The sequence below is a fragment of the Symphalangus syndactylus genome, chromosome 13 (genome assembly GCF_028878055.3).
Source record: "Symphalangus syndactylus isolate Jambi chromosome 13, NHGRI_mSymSyn1-v2.1_pri, whole genome shotgun sequence".
NCBI lineage: Eukaryota > Metazoa > Chordata > Mammalia > Primates > Hylobatidae > Symphalangus > Symphalangus syndactylus.
Window position 1 is genome coordinate 59,125,258 of NC_072435.2, and position 23,301 is coordinate 59,148,558.

Sequence of the window (23,301 nt, forward strand, 5' to 3'; positions counted from 1 at the left end):
CCACCTGAGCCTTCCATCCTTCCCCCTCCTTCCCCTGAGAGGATCCCCAGCCCCATCCCGTGTCTCACTTTTCTTATTCACCAATTCCCCCTCTCTGCTGACGCCAAAGGGCAAAGACCTCCGTTTTTCCAGAATATCCTTTGTATCTCTTCACTGTTTCTCTCCTTCCACTTACTGACTGTGTAAACTTGGTCATGTTTCTTAATGTGTGCAAGCCCCCACGTGCTTCTCTATAAAATGGGGCAATAACAGTCCCTTTCACCTAACTGGGTGGTTGGGAGGAGTCAATGATGTCATGCAGGTAATGCGCCTGGCAGGCAGCCTGGCATGTCTCAACTGCACAATAAGTACAAGTTATTGTTATTCTTTTGGCACCCCACCCCCTTGACTGAGGATGCTACCTCCTGGGCCCAGACCATTCTCTCCCAGTGTGTCTGTCCCCACCAGTTGCCTGCAGTGGTTTTCCCTGCACGAGTCCTCCTGCCAGTAGCCAGCACGAACTTTGCAACCCAGCAAAGCGTAGTTTGTCCCCATTACCTGCCCTCTTACAGCTGATCAGCCTGAAATCTCCAGCTCAACCCACCCTGTGCATCAGACACTCCGACTTCTTCAGCAAAGTAACAAGAAAAGACAAGCCCCTTCCGCCTCCCTGTCCATCCCTCCTTAGGGAGCCCAGGGGACCACAATGAGACAGCGTAGTGTATCGAGTTTATTCACAAATCCCAGTACAACCCCCTTCAGGGACTCCAGAAACCTGTCCCCCATCCCCAACCCCTCTAGGTCATGTCAGTTGATGTGACAATGGCGACATTAGTCTCCTAGCAAGGCCAGGTGCCAGTTTAGGGCATGATGTTGGCGACACTCTGGAAGAGAGAAGGAGAGCAGGGGTGAATGCAGGGTCCACAGTCATGACAGGACCCAAGACCTCAGCCCCACCCCTCGGGAGAAGCACAAGGGGCACTGGCGGCTCTGGCCCCGGAGTTATGTTCTGGGGAAGTTTCAGGAAGGTAGCATCTAAACTTAAGAACACGAGGAAGCCAGTTCCCCCAGGCAGAGGGACTGGGGCCTCTGCAGGAACCAACAAGCCTCGTGTGTTTAGCCTCAGAGGATGCTCTGCGGCCCCCATAGCCCGGGATACACAAGGGTGGGCCTTCCTCCTCCGTGACACACCCTCACCCTGGCCTGCACCAGGTCTCAGGCAGCAGATATAATAAGTGCAAAAAGAGGCTGGGTGCAGTGGCTTACACCTGTAATCCCAGCACTTTGGGAGGCCGAGGAAGGGGGATCACTTGAGATCAGGAGTTCGAGACCAGCGTGGCCAATATGGTGAAACCCCTGTCTCTACTAAAAATACAAAAATTAGCTGGGCATGTTGGCGCACACCTGTAATCCCGGCTACTCAAGAGGCTGAGATAGGAGAATCACTTGAACCCAGGAGACGGAGGTTGCAGCAAGCTGAGATCGCCACTGCACTCCAGCCTGGGAGATACAGTGAGACTCCGTCTCAATAAATTAAACTAAAGAAAGAGAGTCAGAAGATTACTTTGAGTCCCAACTGGGAACCAGGATTCCACAGGAGCCTCTGCACTGGGGTGACCTTGCACCAGGGAGAAGACAAAGACACAGGCTCCCCCTCCCAGCATGAAGCAAAGGCATTTGCAGCAGGGTGGGGACAGGAGGGAAGCCAGTCAGCAAATGGGAATCGAGGAATGAGGACAAGGAGAGAGAGGGAATGAGAACAGTCAGCAGCCCCTCCTCCCTCCCTGGCTCCCAGGGGCACCAGGGCCCGGGAGGTCTTTTCTGCCAGTTTGTGTTTGCCTTGGTGGAAATGAAAGGCACCCAAAAGATGAGGGCAGGGTGCAAAGGGGAGGGAGGGGGTGGAGAGAGGGAAGCCCAGGACTGGATATCAGGTTGGAGGGTCTCTGCAGAGGCTGCAGGTCTGCCTGCCTGGGGAGCTGTCCAAACAGACACCGGGAAGGGGTCGGGGTGAGCGTATCTATCGGGACGGGACGCAGAGCAGAAAAGAGACGCCTGTGGGGCACTCACCCTCCACAGGGCGGGAAGGTTGATGAAAGGCGTGTTGACCGAGGCCTGCAATTCAAGGACAAGAAGGTCAGTCTCCAGTGTCCGACCCACAGCCACGCTAGGGAACTCCCAGGGGCCTCCTCTCCCCTACCCCGGAGTCCGCACGTACCCCAGAGGCTAACGGCGTGGTTGTGGCCCCTCCTTGATGGCCGGAAGATCCGCCTTGATGGTTGCCCTGTGGACAAAGCCCAGACTCTTGTTACGACCCCTCACCGCGGGGGGTCTCCCAGTTCCTTTTCCCCAGGGACCTGGTCCCCTCCAGGGTGACTGGGGCTGGGGTGGGAGGCACAGCTTAACCCACTGCCTCCTCACTGTCCAGAAGAAAACCCAAAGCCTGTGCTCGCGTGGGCATTCTGCCTTCTGCTGCCTTTTCCTCCCCAAAGCCCCTTTTAATTTCCTTAATGAAGTGCCCTCAGTCACGGAGGAGGGGCTGGTGGAAAGGGAAGGTAGAGGACCCATGACGATATCAGGACCTAGTTTAACCTCAGCCCTGACCTCAAATCTACCCTTCTATGCCCTGTCTAGCCACATCCCTAACTCCGCTGATCCTTGTCCTTAACCCAGCCCCAGACACTCAGCCATGCACCCCAGCAGTGCCCCCAACCCCGGAAGCTGTTGCCAGCCCCAAATCCCACAGTGCACCATCCTCTGCTTACGGCACCCTGCAGCCTGCCACGCCCACTCCTCTGCTGCACCATTCCTCCCCACCCACCCATCCCTGGCTCTGTCTGGCGGCAGATGTGGCTCTGGGCTTCGACGTCTGAGCCAGTCACATCTTGCAGATCCCAGGACCCCTCACGGAGCCTGGAGAGTGAGGGCGCACAGGAGTCCACCCTCTCCTGCTCCCCACGCTCCCTCCTTGGTGCCTGTTCTGTTGTGAGTGGTGCTATTTGCCTGCCTCCAGTCTCTGTTTCCTCTACATATTTTATTTTATTTTATTTTATTTTATTTTATTTTATTTTATTTTATTTTATTTATTTTTTTGAGACAGTCTCACTCTGTTGCCCAGGCTGGAGTGCAATGGTGCAATCTCGGCTCACTGCAACCTCCGCTTCCCGGGTTCAAGGGATTCTCCTGCCTCAGGCTTCTGAGTAGCTGGGATTAGAAGTGCCTGCCACCACACCTGGCTAATTTTTGTATTTTTAGTAGACATGGGGTTTCACCATGTTGGTCAGGTGACCAACAAACCAAAGAACTGGCCAACTGACCAAAGAACTCTTGAGCTCAAGTGATCCGCCTGCCTCGGCCTCCCAAAGTGCTGGGGTTAATAGGCATGAGCCACTGAACCCGGCCTCTGTTCCCTCTACATAAATGGGTGAGAGAAACCTACCAGAAAACCTCTCCTTGCTGGGCAGTGTAGGGGAAGAGAACCCTGGCCTGCCCTCTGCCAAAGCTGGGCACCAGCCACAGGACCTTGGCATGTCCCCTAACCTCTCTGAGCCTTTGTTTCCTTATCTGAGAATCAGGGCGTCAGCAGCCTCATCTTGACCACATCAGAGGGCAGTTACAAAGATTACACAGGCCAAGGCTCATCTCCAAAAGCTATTTCTCATGCTCACTCTCCTAACCAGGTTTTCTCAACACTCAATCCCTTTGCACTATACTAGATCTTGATCTCAGGAACTGTTTCCCGTTCCCCAGGAGGGGCTTCACGGTCCCCACTCGCCCCCTTAACCAGGAGAGCAGCTCCCTGAAGGTGGGACAGGGTGCCCGCCACCCTGTCTGATACGTGCTTTGCAGACAAGGTGGCTCACCCCATCTGACCAGCTGCCACCGGCTCCTTTGTAAGGGAGATGGGGAAGGGGGAGGAGCACAGTAATATAGCTGCCCAAGCTTCTTTCACCATACGAAGGCTACATGGACCTCCCCAAATGTTCCAGGGGTTTAACCTTTCCCTCCCCCAACCCCCCATCCCCCATTTCCCCATCCCTGTTCACCTACATTCAGCAGCTGGTTGGCCTCCTTGCTGGCTTGGTTGACCCCATTATGAGCATTCTGCGGCTCCTTCCCGGCCTGGCCAGCAGCATGGTGGGCACCTTGGCCAAGCTTCTCCACTTCCTTTCCAGCCTGGTCAGCAGCATGGTTGACCCCTTGGCCAAGTTTCTCTGCTTCCTTCCCAGCCTGGTGGACCCCAGTGTGGAACCCTTGGACCGCTTTGTCTGCTTCCTTTCCAGCCTGTTCAAGGGTATGGTGAACTCCCTGGCCAAACTGCCCTGCCTCCTTCCCAGCCTCGTGGACCCCAGGTTGGACACCGTGAACTGCCATGTCTCTCTCTTTCTCAGCCTGCCCTGCTGTGTAGTGAATGTCGTGGCCAAACTGCCCCGCCTCCCTTTCAGCCTGACTAACACCATGATGGAGGCCTTGGACCACTCTGTCTCCCTCCTTCTCCACCTGCGAGGCAGCATGGTGGACTCCCTGGCCAAATTTCTCTGCTTCCTTCCAGGCCTCATTAACCCCATGGTGGACCCCATGGTGGACCCCATGGCCGAGCTTCTCTGTTTCCTTCCCAAACTGACTGGCAGCATGGTGGACCCCCTGGCCAAACTTCTCTGCCTCCTTCCCAGCCTGACCGGCAGCATGGTGGATCCCCTGGCCAAACTTCTCTGCCTCCTTCCCAGCCTGACCGGCAGCATGGTGGATCCCCTGGCCAAACTTCTCTGTCTCCTTCCCAGCCTGACCAGCAGCATGGTGGACCCCCTGGCCAAACTTCTCTGCCTCCTTCCCAGCCTGACCGGCAGCATGGTGGATCCCCTGGCCAAACTTCTCTGTCTCCTTCCAGCCCTCACTGAGACCATGGTGGACCCCTTGGCCAAACCTCCCAGCCTCATTTCCGGCCTGCCCCGCAGCATGGTGGATGCCCTGGCCAAATCTCCCTGCCTCATTTCCGGCCTGCCCCGCAGCATGGTGGATACCCTGGCCAAATCTCCCTGCCTCATTTCCGGCCTGCCCCGCAGCATGGTGGACCCCCTGGCCAAACTTCTCTGCCTCCTTCCCAGCCTGACCGGCAGCATGGTGGATCCCCTGGCCAAACTTCTCTGTCTCCTTCCAGCCCTCACTGAGACCATGGTGGGCCCCCTGGCCAAACCTCCCAGCCTCATTTCCGGCCTGCCCTGCAGCATGGTGGACTCCCTGGCCAAACCTCCCTGCCTCACTTCCCGCCTGGTTGGCCCCGTGTTGGATCAGTTTGTCTGCCTCCTTCCCAACCTGTCCAGCAGCGTTGTTGACCCCATGGCCAAACTTCTCTGCTTCCTTTCCTGCTTGTCCAATACCATGGTTGATCTCATGGGCTACCTTGTCCATGCCGTGGTTGAGCCCCTGGGCGCCTTTGTCCAACTCCTTGCCGGTGTGGCTCCCCATATTGCTAAGTCCGTTGAAAACCTTCTCCACTTCCCTTCCGGCGTGCGTGATTCCACTGTTGATGCCATCCAGGGCCTTGCCCACCTCTCTCTCTGCATTGCTCAGCCCTCTGTTGATCCCTTCAATGACCTTCTCAATGGGGTCATCGTTGGCTGTCCATCCAGGCAGGGCCCCCAATAGCAGAAGGAGGGAGCAGGAGCTGACCAGACGTGCAAGATGCATATTGCTGGGAAGGTTGGGGAGGATGCAGAGAGGAGCCAGGGAAGCCACGCTGCTATTTATCCTCTCTCCCTCTCACCCTCTTCTCCACCCCTCATGACTCAATTACCCCTGTGAGGCACTGACTTGGTCCTCAGTCAAGGAGGTGTTTCCCAGGGAGATTTGGAGTTGAGCAATGGAGAGGAGGAGGAAGAGAGGGTGAGTCATGGATGGAGAAGAACTCTGGCATCTTTGCTCCTTGCCCTCCACCCCAGAGATGGGTGTCTGCCCTTCCAACCACCTGCTCTTTTCATTCCTCACCCACTGTCCAGGCCCCCTCTCTCTCAAACCCACCTTCCACCACTCTCCATCCCTGGGATGCAGGCAATTCTTCAACACCTCACTCCTCTCAGGCATCTAAGCCTCCAGCTCCCCAGGCAGTGAGGGGCTAGAATGATCGGAGGCACCGTCTGGAGAGGGGAGAACACTAGGCGGGTTGAAGGAGTCATCAGACCTCGTTCTTGTGGGCCGGCCCCTGCCCTCACTCATTCCATTCCAGCCACACAGGCCTTCTCCCTGTTCCACAAACACACCAAGCTCATTCCTGCTGCAGGGCCTTTGCACATGCTCCTCTCTCTGCCTGGAATGCAGAACCCAGATCTTCACATGGCTGGCTCCTTCTCATCTGTACTTGACTTAAATGCCAACTTCGCAAGAAAACCTCTCTTGACCATAACATGGCATTAATTATACTCTGTAGTATCACCCTTTTGTTTTCACAGAAAAAAAAATCTGAAATTACCTTTATTTTTTATTGCCTGTCTCACCTACTAGGAATGTAAATTGGTCGTGCTGGTCACTGCTGTATTCCTAGCTTCTTGAACACTGCCTGAGGTTCAGTAAATATTTATTGACTGGACAAATGGATGGATTCGAAGAGGCCGAGGGAAGAGACTCCGAGCCCGAGTCTGGGTCCCACAGGGTGCTGGAGGGAAGGGCACCTGGGTCGCCCGGGCAGCATAGGGTCCACTGGGGAGTGTCGCAGATTTTGGAGGCAGGATCCCATTCCTGTCACAGAACCCAGACCTCCTGCCTCCCAGCCCTTGGGCAAGGGCAGGGGGCTGATTGCCATGAGTTGGAACAGGACGCAGTGTCTCCTGAAAAGCCGGTTGAGGCAGCCACGGGGAGGAGCCGAAGACCCAGGGCAGCAGGAGCCTGTGAGCCAGAACCTGGGCTGGGGCCAGGCACTCATCCTTCCTGCCCTCCCCACATGGGGCCTCGTAAGCCCCAACCTGAAGCCCCAAGTGTTGACATATTGGCTCGGGTTGGAGGGGAAACAGCTGAGAGTCTGGCCTCAGGCATGAAAAGGGCATCAGAAGGAAGGGCAGGTGGTGGTGGGCAGGCTTGGGGCAGCAGATGGATCTAGAAGCCAGTTTGGAGGGAGGCTAAGACCAGAACAAGAGCCAGTGGGTGGGTACAGTGGGTGCAGGGATGAAAGATATTTGGGTTTTGGTGCCAAGGGGAGAGACTGAGAGAGGGGTGGAGGTGGGATTGCTGGTGGGAAGGCCAGGCAGGAAGGAATGTGCAGGGTGTGAGCAGCTGGAGGTGGCAGAGCTATGTGTGTGGGTGCCCAGGTGTGGCGAGAATCTGCACGTGTTTTCAGGTTTTGCTCAAACAAGGGCGCCAAGGCCCACTCCCCTCAGAGGACCCGGGGTTCCTCTCCAGCTCCTGGACACTTGACTCCACCCAAAGACAGGCATCCCAGGACAGATATCCAGAAGCTCCTGCCTTCTCTGGGCTCTGCCTATAGAGGGTGACTAAGTGTGCCACCTCTCCAAGCTTGAGCTCATCAAATCTGTTTCCCGGTTTCACACTCCAGGGACAAAGCCAAATTCCTGGGCAAACTCAGGTGTGGTTTTTCTGCCCTGGTCCAGGGCCGAAATGATGGAGTTTCCCATACCAGGAGGTGGCTGGGCAGAGAAGAGTGGGTGATGAGTGTCAGAATCCTAACCCACCCAGAGATCAAGAGGTGGGGTTTCTCCCACTTTGAACTGTGTTCCATCTTCTTTTTGCTTTTTTGGATCACTCTGTCCCCTAGGCTGGCATGCTGTGGTGTGATCTCGGCTCACTGCAACCTCCGCCTCCTGGGTTCAAGTGACTCTCCTGCCTCAGCCTCCTGAGTAGCTGGGATTAGCCGGGCACCTGCCATGATGCCCGGCTAATTTTTGTACTTTCAGTAGAGACGGGGTTTCACCATGTTGGCCAGGCTGGTCTCGAACTCCTGACCTCAGGTGATCCGCCTGCCTCGGCCTCCCCAAGTGCAGGGATTACAGGTGTGAGCCATCATTCCTGGCCTGAACTGTGTTCCATCTTCTCTATCCTTCTCCACCCCATCCTTTCATTTTCTGCCAGCCTCAGTCCCTCTTCTCTGTCTGTCTATTCCTTTGTGGCATGATTCGATTCAGGACTTCAGCATCTGTCTCCATAACTGAGAATGGCCTGGAGTTGTCCTTTTTTTTTTTTTTTTAATGAATTCTCACTCTGATGCCCAGGCTGGAGTGCAGTGGCAATCTCGGCTCACTGCAGCCTCCGCCTCCCAGGTTCAAGTGATTCTCCTGCCTCAGCCTCCTGAGTAGCTAGGATTACAGATGCACACCACCACAGCCAGCTAATTTTTGTATTTTTAGTAGAGATGGAGTTTCACCATGTTGGCCAGGCTGGTCTCAAACTCCTGACCTCAGGTAGTCTACCTGCCTCGGCCTCCCAAAGTGCTGGGATTACAAGTGTGAGCCACTGCACACAGCCAAAATCAGCCCCTTTTTAATCCTGGTTTTGTTGATGTTATATTTTTCACCTCCTTGATTGTACACCAAAATGTAGCTCCCTTTATTTAATTAATCATCTGTGTTTTGGTCTCGGTTCATTAAAACCTCCTCACCTGTACACCCAGTTTACTTTCTTCTCCCAGGCCATCAAAGCAGGAGAGACTCACCCTGCCCTGGTCCCATGGCAGGTGCTTGGCAAATGAATTTCTCATGGATGTTGGCGGAAGGAAGAGGTTATGTCATTCTGCCCCTTCTTGCATCCATTCTTCTCTGGGATGGTGACTACTTCCTGGTGCAAACTCCCACTCCCCCTGAACCTTGGTCACAGCTGCGTGTCAACCTGCTCTGCAGGTGAGGGTGCCTGCCTGTGAGTCACTGAGGTGCAAGCAAACCCCTACCCTGGGACTGCAGGGGAGGGAGATGTTTGTCCACTTGTTCTTTGTCAGACATTTATTGAAAACCTGCTTTGTGGCCGGGCGCGGTGGCTCATGCTTGTAATCCCAGCACTTTGGGAGGCCGAGGCGGGTGGATCACGAGGTCAGGAGATCGAGACGACGGTGAAACCCCGTCTCTACTAAAAATACAAAAAATTAGCCGGGCGTGGTGGCGGGCGCCTGTAGTCCCAGCTACTCGGAGAGGCTGAGGCAGGAGAATGGCGTGAACCCGAGGGGCGGAGCTTGCGGTGAGCCGAGATTGCACCACTGCACTCCAGCCTGGGCGACAGAGCGAGACTCCGTCTCAAAAAAAAAAAAAAGAAAAGAAAACCTGCTTTGTATTGTTCTAAGTGCTGGAGGCACAGTCATGAACAAACAAACAAGAACACAAGCCCTGTGAGGGGCTTAGAGCCCAAGGGGGAGACATCGAACAAATAAACCAATCAAGAGATCATGACAAACTACATGAAAAGCTACAAGGAAAAGAATGGGTGCTGTGAGAAGATATAACATTCCATAAGATTGGCGATCAGGGCCGGGTGAGGGGGCTCACGCCTGTAATCCTAGCACTTTGGGAGGCTGAGGCAGACGGATCACCTGAGGTCAGGAGTTTGAGATCAGCCTGGCCAACATGGTGAAACCCTGTCTCTACTAAAAATACAAAAAAAAAAAAAAAAATTAGCCAGGTATAGTGGCGCACGCCTATAGCCCCAGCTACTCAGGAGGCTGAGGCGGGAGAATCACTTGAACCCAGGAGGCAGAGGTTGCAGTGAGCTGAGATGGTACCACTGCACTCCAGCCTAGGCAACAAGAGCAAAACTCTGTCTCAAAAATAAAAAGAAAGAAAAGATTAGCGATCAGATGAAACCTGAGGAATTGACATTTATTCATTCAGGTATAGTTTACTGGGCTAACGCCTTTTTCTGTTTTTCAGACAGGGTCTTGCTCTGTCGCCCGGCTGGAGTGCAGTGACACAATCATAGCTCACTGCAGCCTTGACCTACTAGGCTCAAGTGATCCTCCCACCTCAGCCTCCCTAATAACTGGGACAACAGGCGTGCACCACCACACCTGGCTACTTTTTTTATTTTTTGTAGATACGGGGTTTTGCCACGTTGCCCGTGTTGGTCTCAAACTCCTGGGCTCAAGTGATCCTCCCACCTTAGCCTCCCAAAGTGTTGGGATTACAGGCATGAGCCACTGCGTCTGGCCCACAAACACCTTTTAAGTGCCAAACACTTTTCTTGTCAATGGGATATAGAAGTGACATAGATGACATCCCTGTCCTCTCAGAGCTTACAGTCTGGTGGGCAGAGACAGTTGACAAGAAAACAAACAATCTTTAGAGAGACATGTGCTCTAAGGAAAATAAAAACATAGACAGTGTAGCCCTAGAGAAATTTTGCACATTGGAACATAACCCAGAATGGAGAAGTCAGACAAGGCTTCCTGGAAGATGGGCAGAAATTGGGGGGAAGTGGGTGACGGCTGACAGTGACAGAGAAAGGAGGGAACTTAGACGCGGAGTGTAAAAGCCTCTCTTAAAGGGTGGGAAACCAAGAGGCAGCCAAGGGAAGCCCTGGGTGGGCTTTCCAGGCATAGGGAGGCAGCAAGAGTCACTCCGCGGGAGAAGCCAAGGATCAGCATGGAGCCTGTGTGCTTCAAGAGACAGAGAGGAGGAAAGGGCTGTCAGGAACAGTGTAAAAGGTGGGATTCCAGGCCAGGTGTGGTGGCTCGCTCCTGTAATCCCAGCATTTCGGAAGGCGGAGGTGGGAGGATCACTTGAGCCCAAGGGTTCTAGACCAGCCTGAGCAAAAGAGTGAGACCCTCTCTCTACAAAAAAATAAAAAATAAAAATAGTCTGCTGTGGTGGCTGCACATGTAATCCCAGCTACTCAGGAGGCCAAGGCGGGAGGATTGCTTGAGCCCAGGAGTTCGAGGGTGCAGTGAGCCATGATTGCACCACTGCACTCCAGCCTAGGAGAAAGAGTGACACCCTGTCTCAAAATAAATCAACAAATGATAATTTTAAAAAGTGGGATTCCATTCCAGAGGGCAGCGTGGCCATGGAACGGTGGTGCATAGGGCGCTGATGTCCCATGCCTCTATGGGGATGGGATGCGGTGGTCTCAGGCCTCTGGCTTGGGCGCCACCCCTCGGTGACGTCACTGGGTACTGTGACGTCACTGGGTACTGTGACATCACGGCAATTAGCCTCTGACCCACCAGCCCTGGCGCTCCGCACGCACCTCAGTAACATCACGGCAGGTCCCGGCGCAGCCAGGCCAATGATAACTTTATAAGAGGCCATGTCGAAGCGCGACATCGTCCTCACCAATGTCACCGTTGTCCAGTTGCTGCGACAGCCGTGCCCGGGTGAGGGAGGCAGCGGAGGGCGCCGGGGAAGGGTGGAAAGGGTAGTGGGGAGCGTCTGCACCCTCACACCTGTGCCGCATCCCGACCGCCCTTCCTGGCGTGTGCACCATCTAGGGACCAGGGGATCGTCTGCTCTCCCTCCCTCCACACCCGCCAGTGTGCTGGCAGAGTGGGGTTTACCGCGATGGCGGGGAGACCGGGCCTCCGCCTCCAGGGCTGGGTGGGCTTCGCGCTGCTATCACGCGGTAGAAAGAGCAGCAACGAGGGCGCATCAGAGGCTGCAGCCTGAAAGTGGCGGGAAGTGGGCGGGCTTAGGAGGGGCTTATGGAGAACCCAGGGGTGCTGGGCTTCCATGTAAAAGTGATGTTCATGGCGCTTCGCGTGAGGTGGGCTTTGCCCTCCCTGTGATGCACAAAACGAGAACACTTGCAACCTTGCCGGGGACGTGCCGACCACTTCACAGGTGAGAGCTCAGGGAAGCCTCACCACCACCTGAGAAGGCCATTGTGTGCCCGCAGTTTACAGAGCGGCCAACAGAGGTTAAGAGAGGGCAAAACTACTTCCTTAGTCTCTCAACAAGGGTGGCGCGCGCGCGCGCGCACACACACACACACACACACACACACACACACACACACACACATTCACTCACTCTAGCCAGAGGAACCAGCTCTTCCGGTGGGCTGCCCCCATTCCCATGCTGTTCCCTCACTTCCCACGGGCGGGGGCCGCAGGGGTAGGTGGGGCCCCCGCTTGGGTCCAGGAGACCCTGGAAGACACAGCAGCAGACAGGCTTATCAGCCTCATGAGACTTGAACCCCTGCCCTGTGCATCACTGCTCCGTGGCCTCGGGCTTCATTTTCCCCTCTGTAAAGTGGGTTTATAGCGCATGCCTCTCGGGATTCAGTGGGACGACGCAGTGAGGAGCTCGGTGCAGCACCCAGCTAGCCCCCAGGCTTTTCTCCAACCCAGGGACCCCACCCCGACAGTGGAGGCGAAGAGAGTGCAAGGCGGGGGGCGCTGGGAGAGGAGGACCATCTGAGTTTTCTTCGGAAAGGTCACCCACTGGGCTCAGATTCCCACCCTGAACCAGGTGGACAAATCCCCTTTCTCCGATAGCAGAAACAACCCCCAGGGATGCAAACATCCTCAAGTTCACCAATAAACACTAACACCTTCATGAACTTGGACAACCACTGGAAACACCTATAGTCCAGCCTCTCAGCCCACAAGGTCTGTGGCAGCAGGGAGAGGTCAGGGAGACGGACAAGCCAGCTGGCCCCCAGCTCCCAGCCCCACCACCTCCCAGGTGCCTTTGATTTGGTGCCAAAAACTTAGACTCCCACTATCCCCTTCCAGCACTTCTCCACTCCCTGCTGTCTCCCTTTCCTCAGGAATCTGCGTAGGAGCAGACTTCCCTCCTCTATTAAAATCAGCTCCTATGTGTGGGCCTCGAGATCTCACTGAGCCCTCACAGCAGCCCCTAGGTGGGGGATCAGCCCCGAGAGGTTCATTACCTTGCTCAAGTCCACAGAGCAGCAGGTCTGTATGGACTGAGCCAGGCTTGACTTTCCAGCTTGAAACTCTCTGCCACCAGGTCCCCTGAGTCTCCACTTCTCCCGTCTTCTCAAGCCCTCCTCTGTAGCTCAGGCGGCTGCTACCTCCAGGCGCAGGCGTCTTTAAGTGCAGTCTGGGAGCTGGAGTGCGTGTGGAGAGGTGCGAGCCAATGTGAACTTCCATGGGTTTCACAGAGTATGACACATGGTACTCTCTAAGCTTCCCTGAGGATAAGAAATGCCTGGAGTGCTTATTTTATTTTTTAATTTTTTTTTTGTGAGATGGAGTTTCGCTCTTGTTGCCCAGGCTGGAGTGCAATGGTGCAAATCTCGGCTCACCGCAACCTCCGCCTCCTGGGATCAAGCGATTCTCCTGCTTCAGCCTCCCAAGTAGCTGGGATTACAGGCACACGCCACCACACCTGGCTAATTTTTTTGTATTTTTAGTAGAGATAGGGTTTCTGCATGTTGGTCAGGCTGGTCTCAAACTCCCGACCTCAGGTGATCCGCCTGCCTCGGCCTCCCAAAGTGCTGGGATTACAGGCGTGAGCCACCGCTCCCGGCCTGGAGTGCTTATTAAAAACAGGATTTCTGGGCCTCCATACAGACCTACTGAGTCTGATTTTTCTAGGAAAAGCCCTCCTCAGGTGATTTTTTTTTTTTTTTTTTTTTGAGACAGAGTCTCGCTCTGTCGCCCAGGCTGGAGTGCAGTGGCGCAATCTCGGCTCACTGCAACCTCCGCCTCCCAGGTTCAAGAGATTCTCTTGCCTCAGCCCCCCGAAGAGCTGGGATTACACTATTTTTAGTACAGAACAGGTTTCTCCATGTCGGCCAGGCTGGTCTTGAACTCCTGACCTCAAGTGATCCACCCACCTTGGCCTCCCAAAGTGCCAGGATTACAGGCGTGAGCCACCACGCCTGGCCACTCCGATGATTCCTATCATGGAACAGTTTGGGGACCATTGGGCTAAATCAATTATCGGACAAATTCGGGGAACAATCTACAAAATACTAATGCATGTCAAACGTTTCCTCGGCTTGGTCATAAGCACTCCATGTATTACCTGATTTAATCCTCACAACAACCCTCTAAGAAAAGTACTATTATCTCCCCTTACAGAGGAGGAAATTGAGGCACAGAGAATGTCACCCCAAGCGATCTATGTTGAAAGTACATACCCCGGCCAGGTGCAGTGGCTCACGCCTGTAATCCCAGCACTTTGGGAGGCCGAGGCGGGTGGATCACCTAAGGTCAGGAGTTCAAGACCAGCCTGGCCAACATGGTGAAACCCCGTCTCTACTAAAAATACAAAAATTAGCCAGGCGCCGTGGCGGGTGCCTATAATCCCAGCTACTTGGGAGGCTGAGGCAGGAGAATCACTTGAACCCAGGAGGCGGAGGCTGCAGTGAGCCAAGATCAGGCCACTGCACTCCAGCCTGGGTGACGGAGCAATACTCTGTCTCGGGAAAAAAAAAAAAAAAAAAAGTACATACCCCGTGAATTAGAATCTCCAGGAAAGAGCCCTTGGGATTGATATTTTAAACAAGTTCATTCTGTAGAGAAAGTGGATTTGGGAAACACTGGGCTAAATGGTTGGTCACTAGGGGCCAGGAGCCAGCAACAGATTCTAGGCAGCAAAGACAGTTTGTTCTCTTTCACTTTGGTGGCATGCAACCCATTCCCTCCCTTCCCCCACACAGTGACCAGAGCACCGCCCCCACCTGAGCCTAAGGCTGAAGTAGAGCCCCAGCCACAACCACAGCCCACACCAGTCAGGGAGGAAATAAAGCCACCACCGCTGCCACGGCCACCTCCTCGCCCTGCTACTCCTCCTCCTAAGATGGTGTCTGTGGCCCAGGAGCTGACTGTGGGCATCAATGGGTGAGTCTACTCCAGCCCCTAATCAGTCTGAAGCCTTAGAGCCCAGCCCCTCCTCTGGCTGCTAACCGGGGGCACCTCCACATTTCCCCCCATCAATGCCTTCATTCCGACAACCCTGGAGAAATAGCCCGGAGTAAGGCAGACAGGGCCCCATGCTCAGCAGCATTCTGGTGGGGAAGACAGTAATCCAATAAAGATATAAGATTGTTCAGTAGAGTGTGCTGGGAACAGTGTAGAACCCAGTGGAAAAGTCAGGCTGGAGAGGGCAGCCTTTGCCAGTGATCAGGGAAGGCTTTGGGGAGAAGGTGTCATTGGAGTGGGACCAGAGTGATGAGACGCAGCCAGCTCCCAGGGCACCTTGCTGGGGAAGGAGTCTTCCAGGCAGCGGGACAAGCAATGATTCTGGGGCAGAGGCGAGCTCAGTGTGTTCAGGGACAGCCAGGAAGTCAGAGTGGCTGGTGTCCACCAAGCAAAGGGAAAAGGAGAGAGGCCGGTGGGAAGCCCAGAGGGGGCTGCTACACCACGGTAAGGAGTGTGGATCTTGTTTTACTGATGGACAGTCGTGGATGTTTTCATGCCAAGAGACGTAATCTGTCTTGAAGTTTTAAAAGATCCATCCAGGCTCACACCTGTAAACCCAGCACTTTGGGAGGCCGAGGCAGGAGAATCCTTTGAGACCAGGAGTTTGAGACCAGCGTGGGCAACATAGCGAGACTCTGTCTCTACAAAAAAAAATTTTTTTAATTGTTTAACGAAAAAATAAAAGATCCATCCAGATACAAAGTTAAGAATAGGGGTTAGGAGCCAGGCACGGTGGCTCACACCTGTGATCCCAGCACTTTGGGAGGCCAAGGAGGGTCTATCACCTTGAGGTTAGGAGTTCGAGACCAGCCTGGACAACATGGTGAAACCCTGTCTCTACTAAAAATACAAAAATTAGTCAGGTGTGGTGGTACGCGCCTGTAGTCCCAGCTACTCGGGAGGCTGAGGCAGGAGAATCACTTGAACCCAGGAGGCAGAGGTTGCAATGAGCCCAGATAGCACCACTGCACTCCAGCCTGGGCAAAAGAGCTAGACTCCATCTAAAAAAAAAAAAAAAATATATATATATATATATATATATATATATATATATATATATGGGTTAGGGAACGGATTGGGAGAGGGAGCTAAAAAAGCAGTTAAAGGGTCATCTTGGCAAGAGATGATCATGGCTGGCACAGAGGTTGTTGCCTTCTTCCCCTGGATTAAGGATTCCCAACCAGGCTCCTTGAGGGAGCCTTCTCTCCATTACCCCCTTCTCTCCCATCCCTTCCTGTCTGTCCCTGGCCAGATTTGGACGCATCGGTCGCCTGGTCCTGCGCGCCTGCATGGAGAAGGGTGTTAAGGTGGTGGCTGTGAATGATCCATTCATTGACCCGGAATACATGGTCAGTAGCTGGCAGAGGGCAGGAACAGCAGGGTGTGACTGGGGTGGGAAACAGACTCAGGGAAGCTGTATGGAAGGCTGTCAGCTGCAATGTGAGACCTTCACCAAAGAGGGGACTCTCTAGGGATTCTCGCCCTGCCACCCCAAGACTAGGAGCCATTCCATCCCCCACAGGTGTACATGTTTAAGTATGACTCCACCCACGGCCGATACAAGGGAAGTGTGGAATTCAGGAATGGACAGCTGGTCGTGGACAACCATGAGATCTCTGTCTACCAGTGGTAAGGAGGGCATCTGTCTGATGCACGGCTGTGACATATTGAGGCAGGGGATGTGGAGGTGGCTAAAATGGGATTCCAGCCTCTCACATGGGGTTCTGAAACCACCCCCAAAATTGCGTGTGCATGCCTCTAGGTACTAATTTGAAGAGGGGAGTCTCAGGTCCTTCACCCCTAAAATGATTAAGAAGCACTAATCCAAAAAGATGCCTCACTGTACTCAAGAATGCTTTTTATTTTTTTTAGGGACCGGGTATCACTCTCTTGCCCAGTCTGGAGTGCAGTGGTGTAATCATAGCTCACCACAGCCTTGACCTCCTGGGCTCAAGTGATCCTCCCACCTTGGCCTCCTGAGTAGTTGGCACCAGCCACCACACCTGGCAAATTTTTTGTAGAGACGAGGTCTTGCCATTTGGCCCAGGCTGGTCTCAAACTCCTGGCCCCAAGCAATCCTCCCACCTTGGCCTCCCAGAGTGCTGGGATTACAGGCAGGAGCCATCGCATTTTGCTTTAACGCACATTTGTATGTTTTCTCGTGGGCATAGCAACATGTCCAGAACTCAACTCTTGATTCCCCTTCAGCCCCACACCTATTCGGCTCCCATTGACCACTGCTGGTCAACTGTGCCTGAATTCCAAAGGGAGGAAGGTATAATGAGGCTTGTGCGAACATCCGAACATCCGTTCCCATCATGGCCTGAACCAGTGTTTCAGGTTTACTTTAGAATGCCGTGGGCCGAGAGAAGGGCTACATTCAGTTAGTTGGGGGAGCTTAGAATTTTATTTTTGGCTGACATTCACCTTTCTAATGTAAACTATTAGCTACTCCTGGCTCTGTGGCTGCCTGTGGCTTTTAAACACACACACACACACACACACATAGGCCCACACACATGCACATACACACAGGAACACTAGTGAACCCTCTCCGAGCCCAGGCAGGGTCTGCAGCCTCCCCAGCGCCCCTCCCCAGAGATCTAATCTCAGCCCTTCTCCTTGTACTTACTGGGGGTAGGGTGAGTGATAAAGGGGCAGGGATGGGTGCAGGAAGTTTGTGGGCAGGGGGCAGAGACTGGAGAGTCAGTGAAAATGGAAGAAAGCTGCTTAACCCAAGTTTGAAATCATGACACCAGAAACAACTCCAGCACCATAGTTGTCACGCAGACTTCAACGTGGCCACCACCATTCCTGCCACTTAGAGTCATCCCTCTTCCCCACCTGGCTGCCTCCTCTGCCCACGGCCCCGACTCAGGTGTTGCCTTCTCTGGTCACTTGTGCAATGCGGTTCCCCGCCCCTCCAGTCCCCTCTCCATCCCCGCACTGTTGGGCTGCACAAGCCAGGCTGTGTGCCTGCACTCTGCCCCGCACCGCCGCTAGCTAGCTGGGTGACCTTGGGCAAGGAACCAAACTTGCCTGAGCCTCAGTTCCCTGTTGTATCTGATGGGAATGATGAGCAAACCCACCACAGCAGTAGCTGGGAGCACGAATGGAGTGAACACGTGTTTGCAGACACTTAAACGGGCACTTCTCACAAGGCCATGGCCTTGCAGGGAGGGCTCTGTCAACTGGTACCACCACTGTTGTTCTGGCATTAGCAGGTACAGGCCCTGGTAGACATTCAGAACTTCCTTTGAATGAATGAATGGAATCCTCAAAACAGCCCAGTGGGCAGGAGGCTGGGGCCCATGACAGCCTTGGGGAGGGCCTGGGGTCTTCTGGGGCACAGTCTTTGCCTCAGGCCAACTCAGCAATTGCTGCAGAGGAATCGCAAGTGTCCCTAATTTGGAAGGCAGGAAGTAGGGGGTATCTGAGAAGAGCTAGTTGGGCCAGATGATGGAAAGTGGACTGACAGAGCAGGAGACAGGAAGAGGATAACCATGTGCTATGGCCTTGAGGAGCAGCCCATTCATTCACTCACTCAGGCAGTGGAAACAGGAGTGCAGACCCAAGGTGGGGCCAGCCACCTGCACTCCAGCAGGCTCTCCCTCTCACGCCCCTCCCCTCTGCCCTGACAGCAGTAAAGAAATGCAAAAAATGACAGCAGTAGCACTTCTTCATTGGGTTGTGAAGGTTACATGAGTTTAATACAGGTAAAGCACTTAGAATATGGGCACAGGACAGGTGCTCAGTAAACATGTATAAAATGGCTAACTAAAAACAAAAAAAAACAAAAACACGAGGCCAGGTACAGCGGCTCATGCCTGTCATCCGAGCACTTTGGGAGGCTGAGGTGGGCGGATCACCTGAGGTCAGGAGTTTGAGACCAGCCTGGCCAACAGAGCAAAACCCCGTCACCACTAAAAATACAAAAAACAACAACAATAAAAAACTAGCCAGGTGTGGTAGTGCATGCCTGTAACCCCAGCTACTCGGGAGGCAGAGGCAGGAGAATCGCTTGAACCCGGAAGGTGGAGGTTGCAGTGAGCAGAAATCGTGCCACTGCACTCCAGCCTGAGTGACAGAGTGAGACTCTGTCTCAAAAACAAAACAAAACAAAACAAACAAAGAAAACCCATGAGGCCAGGCACGGTGGCTCACACCTGTAATTCCAGCACTGTGGGAGGCCAAGGATCACTTGAGCCCAGGGGTTCTAAAGCACCCTGGGCAACAAATGTGAGACCCCATCTCTACAAAAAATTTTAAAAATTAGCTGGGCATGGTGATGTGCGCCTGTAGTCCCAGCTACTCGGGAGGCCAAGGCAGGAGGATGGCTGGAGCCAGGAAGATCAAGGCTGCAGTGAGCTCTGATTGCACCACTGCACTCCAGCCTGGGTGACAGAGGAAGACCCTGTCTCAAAACAAACAAACCCTACAAACATTGATTGAACCCCCCACTGAGGAGAGCAGGCTCAATGGCCAAGGAAATAGACCGACACCGGCCAAGAATTGCAGAAGCAAAGCACCTGGTTACTCATGATAAACCTGGGAAGGAAGAAAGTGGAATACAGTTTATTCACTTAATGCTTGTTTGCTAAAGCCAAGTAGAAAATGGCAATACTAGGTGTTTAATGTGTTTCAAATACAAATGTTTGTCAAAATACCAAGTAAAAACATTAATTTATAAAACAGGAAACCAGAAACCTCCCTTACCTTTCCAGTGTAAGCCATGGGCCACTGCTGCCCCAAGGCTGCCTCAGGCTTCAGGAGTCCTCCAGGAGCTTTTTCTTTAATGCAGTGTCTGTTTTCAGGGACTCTCCTGGCCCTTGGCAGTCAGCTTCCTATTGCAGGAGCTGAGGGTCTAGCAGGGTTCGTGGCAAGGTTTTCAGGGCTGGGAAGCAGAAAGCAGCCAGGCAGGCCTCACAGTCACAGAGTCCACGTCCCAGGCAGCATATGGAGAAAGGGTCTGGGCTGGCTGACAGCAGTCAGCGTTGGTGCCTCCGAGGAGGTTGAGGGCTGAGTTGGGGAGGTCACCACCTGTACCGAGGCATAGCAGGGGTGGTGCAATCAGCAAAGGGAAAGTGGTCTGAAGTGGGGCAGTGGTGAAAAGCTAGGCCAGCGGGGTGGAGCCCATCTGGAGCAAGTAGGTGTGTGGGGTAGGGGACGCAGGTGGTTGCAGGTGGGCCGGCACCTGCTCAGCCTGTCAAATGGTGAAAGCCATGGACTATGAGGGTGGGGCTCAAGCAGGGGAGACTGACTCAGCCCTGCCACTTCCCCACAGCAAGGAGCCCAAACAGATCCCCTGGAGAGCTGTCGGGAGCCCCTACGTGGTGGAGTCCACAGGCGTGTACCTCTCCATAGAGGCAGCTTCGGTAAGCCGGGAAGAGGTGTCCAGGGCTAGCTGGGTGGGATGATGGCGCCAGAAGCCCCTGACACCTGCGCTTCCTCCGCAGGACCACATCTCAGCAGGTGCTCAACGTGTGGTCATCTCTGCGCCCTCACCGGACGCACCAACGTTCGTCATGGGTGTGAATGAAAATGACTATAACCCTGGCTCCATGAACATTGTGAGGTAATGTGGGCAGTGACATCCTGCAATGTGTGGAAGGGAGGGTAGACTCATCCTCCCCACCCTCAGCCCCACTGGATTCCTGGGCGCTTGGCTTCTGCTTCTCCTTCCCGAAACTATCTGCTAAAAACGCATGACTTCCGAAGGACAAGCTTGGAGAGCCTTCCCAGCTGCACCTCAGTGCCTCCTTCGGTCTGACAGTGTCCCCACAGATCCCTCTCACTCTCATCCTGACGTTTCATAAAACCAAGTCTGCGTGCATACCCCAAGAGGGGTAAGGGTGGAGGAGTGGCTCTGCGACTCACCTCACAGTGCCCGTGCACACCTTGGCTGTTTCAGCAACGCGTCCTGCACCACCAACTGTTTGGCTCCCCTCGTCAAAGTCATCCACGAGCGATTTGGGATCGTGGAAGGGTTGATGGTGAGTTGAGGATGAGGGGCTGGGGCAGGAAGGGTGGCAGGGAAACCCAACCTCTTCTTCCCGGGCCTTGCTTACTGTATGGAGTTAAGAGGGAGAGACTGGTTTCGGGAGGAGGGGCCCACCAGTGCAGAAGTCTTTTAAAACACTGTACAACCCTCAGGCAAGGCTGGACCCTGGCCTGCACACGTCCCCTCCTGTGGTCTGTGGTGGTGGCCCCACCAGCCTCCATACCTAGGCCACCACCTTAGTCCTGGAAAAAAGAGGCATGGGAGCTTAGGAGCATGAAGGCCTCATCTTGGTCCTTCTCTTCCCCAAGACCACAGTCCATTCCTACACGGCCACCCAGAAGACGGTGGACGGGCCATCAAGGAAGGCCTGGCGAGATGGGCGGGGTGCCCACCAGAACATCATCCCAGCCTCCACTGGGGCTGCGAAAGCCGTGACCAAAGTCATCCCAGAGCTCAAAGGGTATGAGGACAAGAAGCTGCAACCAGGGTTGGGGGTATACTCCAGGAGGACTGGCCCGGCCCTCAGTCCTTAAGAGGAAAGCAGGGGCCTGGCCCAGCCACAGGGCAAGGGGGAATGGAGAGCAACGTCCCTAAGTTCTGACTCCTGTTTCTCATGGGGGATTCTCCAGGAAGCTGACAGGGATGGCGTTCCGGGTACCAACCCCGGATGTGTCTGTCGTGGACCTGACCTGCCGCCTCGCCCAGCCTGCCCCCTACTCAGCCATCAAGGAGGCTGTAAAAGCAGCAGCCAAGGGGCCCATGGCTGGCATCCTTGCCTACACAGAGGATGAGGTAGGGGCTGAGGAGAGGAGACCCTGGAAGGAGCCCTCTGGGAAGGGACATGATTTCCACTTGCCAGGGAGCTGCTCTCAATGTGCCAAGACAGAAACTGAAGGGCGGGAAGGGAGATCTCCCTGCCTCCTTGCAGGAGTGCTCCCTTGCACTTGCTGTTCCTTTGGTCTGGAATGCTTCCCTTGCCAGGTGACCATACAGTCTGTCCTTACTTCCTCCAAGTCTCTACTTCAACCTCCCTCTTCAGCAAGGCACCCCCTCAAAAGATGTTCTTTTTGTGGCCCTATTCCTCACCTGAAATTTCATTTCATAGTCACTGATGGCCCCAGTGGTGTGTGCATTCCAGGAAAACAAGGATTTAGGGGCTGCGTTTTCACTTTTGTGGCTCCAACCTGGCATACAGCAGGTGACTAATATGTGCTTAGTGAACAAAAGACAGCTTCCATTTTTTTCAATACTCGCTGAGGGCCAGGCCATGGCCAGGTGCCTTCTCTGTGAGGAGTGGATGTCATGGTCATGGTGGACCCCTGTACGTCCACCTTGGTGCTGTCTCCCTGCATTAACTCCTGCAGGTCCACTTTCCCACAATCACTGGGATCTTTTGTTTTAATGGAATCACATTGTATCACCCGTTTTCAGGATTGAAAACACTCCTGTGGCCTTTCATGACACTAGGGCTAAAACCCTCAGGTCCTCCGTTCCTGCAGCTCCTTCCACCTCAGACACTATGCTGAGGGCCCCAGCCGGTCAGATCTTTCTAGTCATCTAGACCCAGGCTCATGGCCACCCCTCAGAGAGGCCCTCCATGCTGGCCCACTCCAAATGCTTGCATTATTCCTAGGAAAGGGATGTACTGGTACAGCATGAGGGTGTTTGTGACCTGTGCTCTTTGACCAGACCCCGCCACAGTGCCTTGGTCACACCCTGCACTTGGTCATACCCTCCAGTCCAGAGACTGCACACAGTAGGGCTACATCAAATATTATAGATGAATGCATGGATGGGCGATAGAGCTCCTGGAGGTCCTTGCTCTGCCCGACACACTTATCTTTGAAATTCTGACTTCCAGGTCGTCTCTACGGACTTCCTCGGTGATACCCACTCGTCCATCTTCGATGCTAAGGCCGGCATTGCGCTCAATGACAATTTCGTGAAGCTCATTTCATGGTAAGGGGGAAGGAGCTGGAGACTTAGAGGGAGGGGAACTAAGGGGTGGTCGGAAGGAAACCCCTTGAACCTCCCGACCCCTCCTCCACAGGTACGACAACGAATATGGCTACAGTCACCGGGTGGTCGACCTCCTCCGCTACATGTTCAGCCGAGACAAGTGAAACGGGAAGGTCCTTTCTTTCCTTCCCAGGGGCCAGGGCCGGAACATGTGCCTCCCGTTCCAGCATCTGGCTGCCCGGGGGAGGAAGGGCACCCGGGGCGGGCGCCCCACGCCGACGGGTCCACGGTGAAATAAAAAACAGTGCTCACGGCTGCGTCCCGTATCTCTGCGCCGGTCAGGGCGGGTTCTGATCCGGGTTTGAGGCCCGCCCCACCCTTACTCGATCGCCTGCGCCCACGGGCGAGGGGTCGCGCGCGACTCCAAGCCGGGTTCCACTTCAGGAGACAGGGACCGCCATGACAGCGGGAGAGGCCCCGCATGGCCGGAAGTCACTGCCCACAGCGCTGGGCGGGCAGCGGTGGGAACCCGGACCGGCCACAGGCG

General features: G+C 54.4%; 2 protein-coding genes and 1 long non-coding RNA gene across 3 annotated transcripts; 1 reads left to right on the forward strand and 2 right to left on the reverse strand.

The window, feature by feature from the left end:
* Window positions 1-696: 696 nt before the first annotated feature.
* On the reverse strand, window positions 697-5,951 carry SBSN (suprabasin). Its single transcript, XM_055240037.2, has 4 exons — window positions 4,027-5,951; window positions 2,195-2,260; window positions 2,047-2,091; window positions 697-863 (listed from the first exon to the last, which is right to left on the reverse strand). Exons 1-4 carry the CDS (start codon window positions 5,662-5,664, stop codon window positions 840-842), a joined length of 1,773 nt encoding a protein of 590 aa, XP_055096012.1. The 5' UTR covers window positions 5,665-5,951; the 3' UTR covers window positions 697-839.
* Window positions 5,952-11,107: 5,156 nt separating this feature from the next.
* GAPDHS (glyceraldehyde-3-phosphate dehydrogenase, spermatogenic) lies at window positions 11,108-23,065 on the forward strand. Its single transcript, XM_055240046.1, has 11 exons — window positions 11,108-11,275; window positions 14,533-14,713; window positions 16,047-16,143; window positions 16,317-16,423; window positions 20,079-20,169; window positions 20,251-20,369; window positions 20,706-20,787; window positions 21,104-21,255; window positions 21,425-21,587; window positions 22,657-22,754; window positions 22,846-23,065. Exons 1-11 carry the CDS (start codon window positions 11,209-11,211, stop codon window positions 22,916-22,918), a joined length of 1,230 nt encoding a protein of 409 aa, XP_055096021.1. The 5' UTR covers window positions 11,108-11,208; the 3' UTR covers window positions 22,919-23,065.
* LOC134732188 (uncharacterized) lies at window positions 18,478-23,256 on the reverse strand. Its single transcript, XR_010115075.1, has 3 exons — window positions 20,672-23,256; window positions 19,511-19,834; window positions 18,478-19,342 (listed from the first exon to the last, which is right to left on the reverse strand). It is a non-coding gene; the product is annotated as an uncharacterized lncRNA (long non-coding RNA).
* Between the last annotated feature and the right edge of the window lie 45 nt (window positions 23,257-23,301).

Excerpts from the sequence above, each read along its gene's own strand:
- GAPDHS (XM_055240046.1), top strand. The coding sequence starts at position 11,209 with ATGTCGAAGCGCGACATCGTCCTCACCAATGTCACCGTTGTCCAGTTG. Across the intron at positions 11,276-14,532 it reads GCTGCGACAGCCGTGCCCGG|TGACCAGAGCACCGCCCCCA; the intron begins GTGAGGGAGGCA and ends TCCCCCACACAG. Across the intron at positions 20,170-20,250 it reads TCTCCATAGAGGCAGCTTCG|GACCACATCTCAGCAGGTGC; the intron begins GTAAGCCGGGAA and ends CTTCCTCCGCAG.
- SBSN (XM_055240037.2), bottom strand. The coding sequence starts at position 5,664 with ATGCATCTTGCACGTCTGGTCAGCTCCTGCTCCCTCCTTCTGCTATTG. Across the intron at positions 2,261-4,026 it reads AGGCCAACCAGCTGCTGAAT|GGCAACCATCAAGGCGGATC; the intron begins GTAGGTGAACAG and ends CTTTGTCCACAG. Across the intron at positions 2,092-2,194 it reads CCACGCCGTTAGCCTCTGGG|GCCTCGGTCAACACGCCTTT; the intron begins GTACGTGCGGAC and ends CTTGAATTGCAG.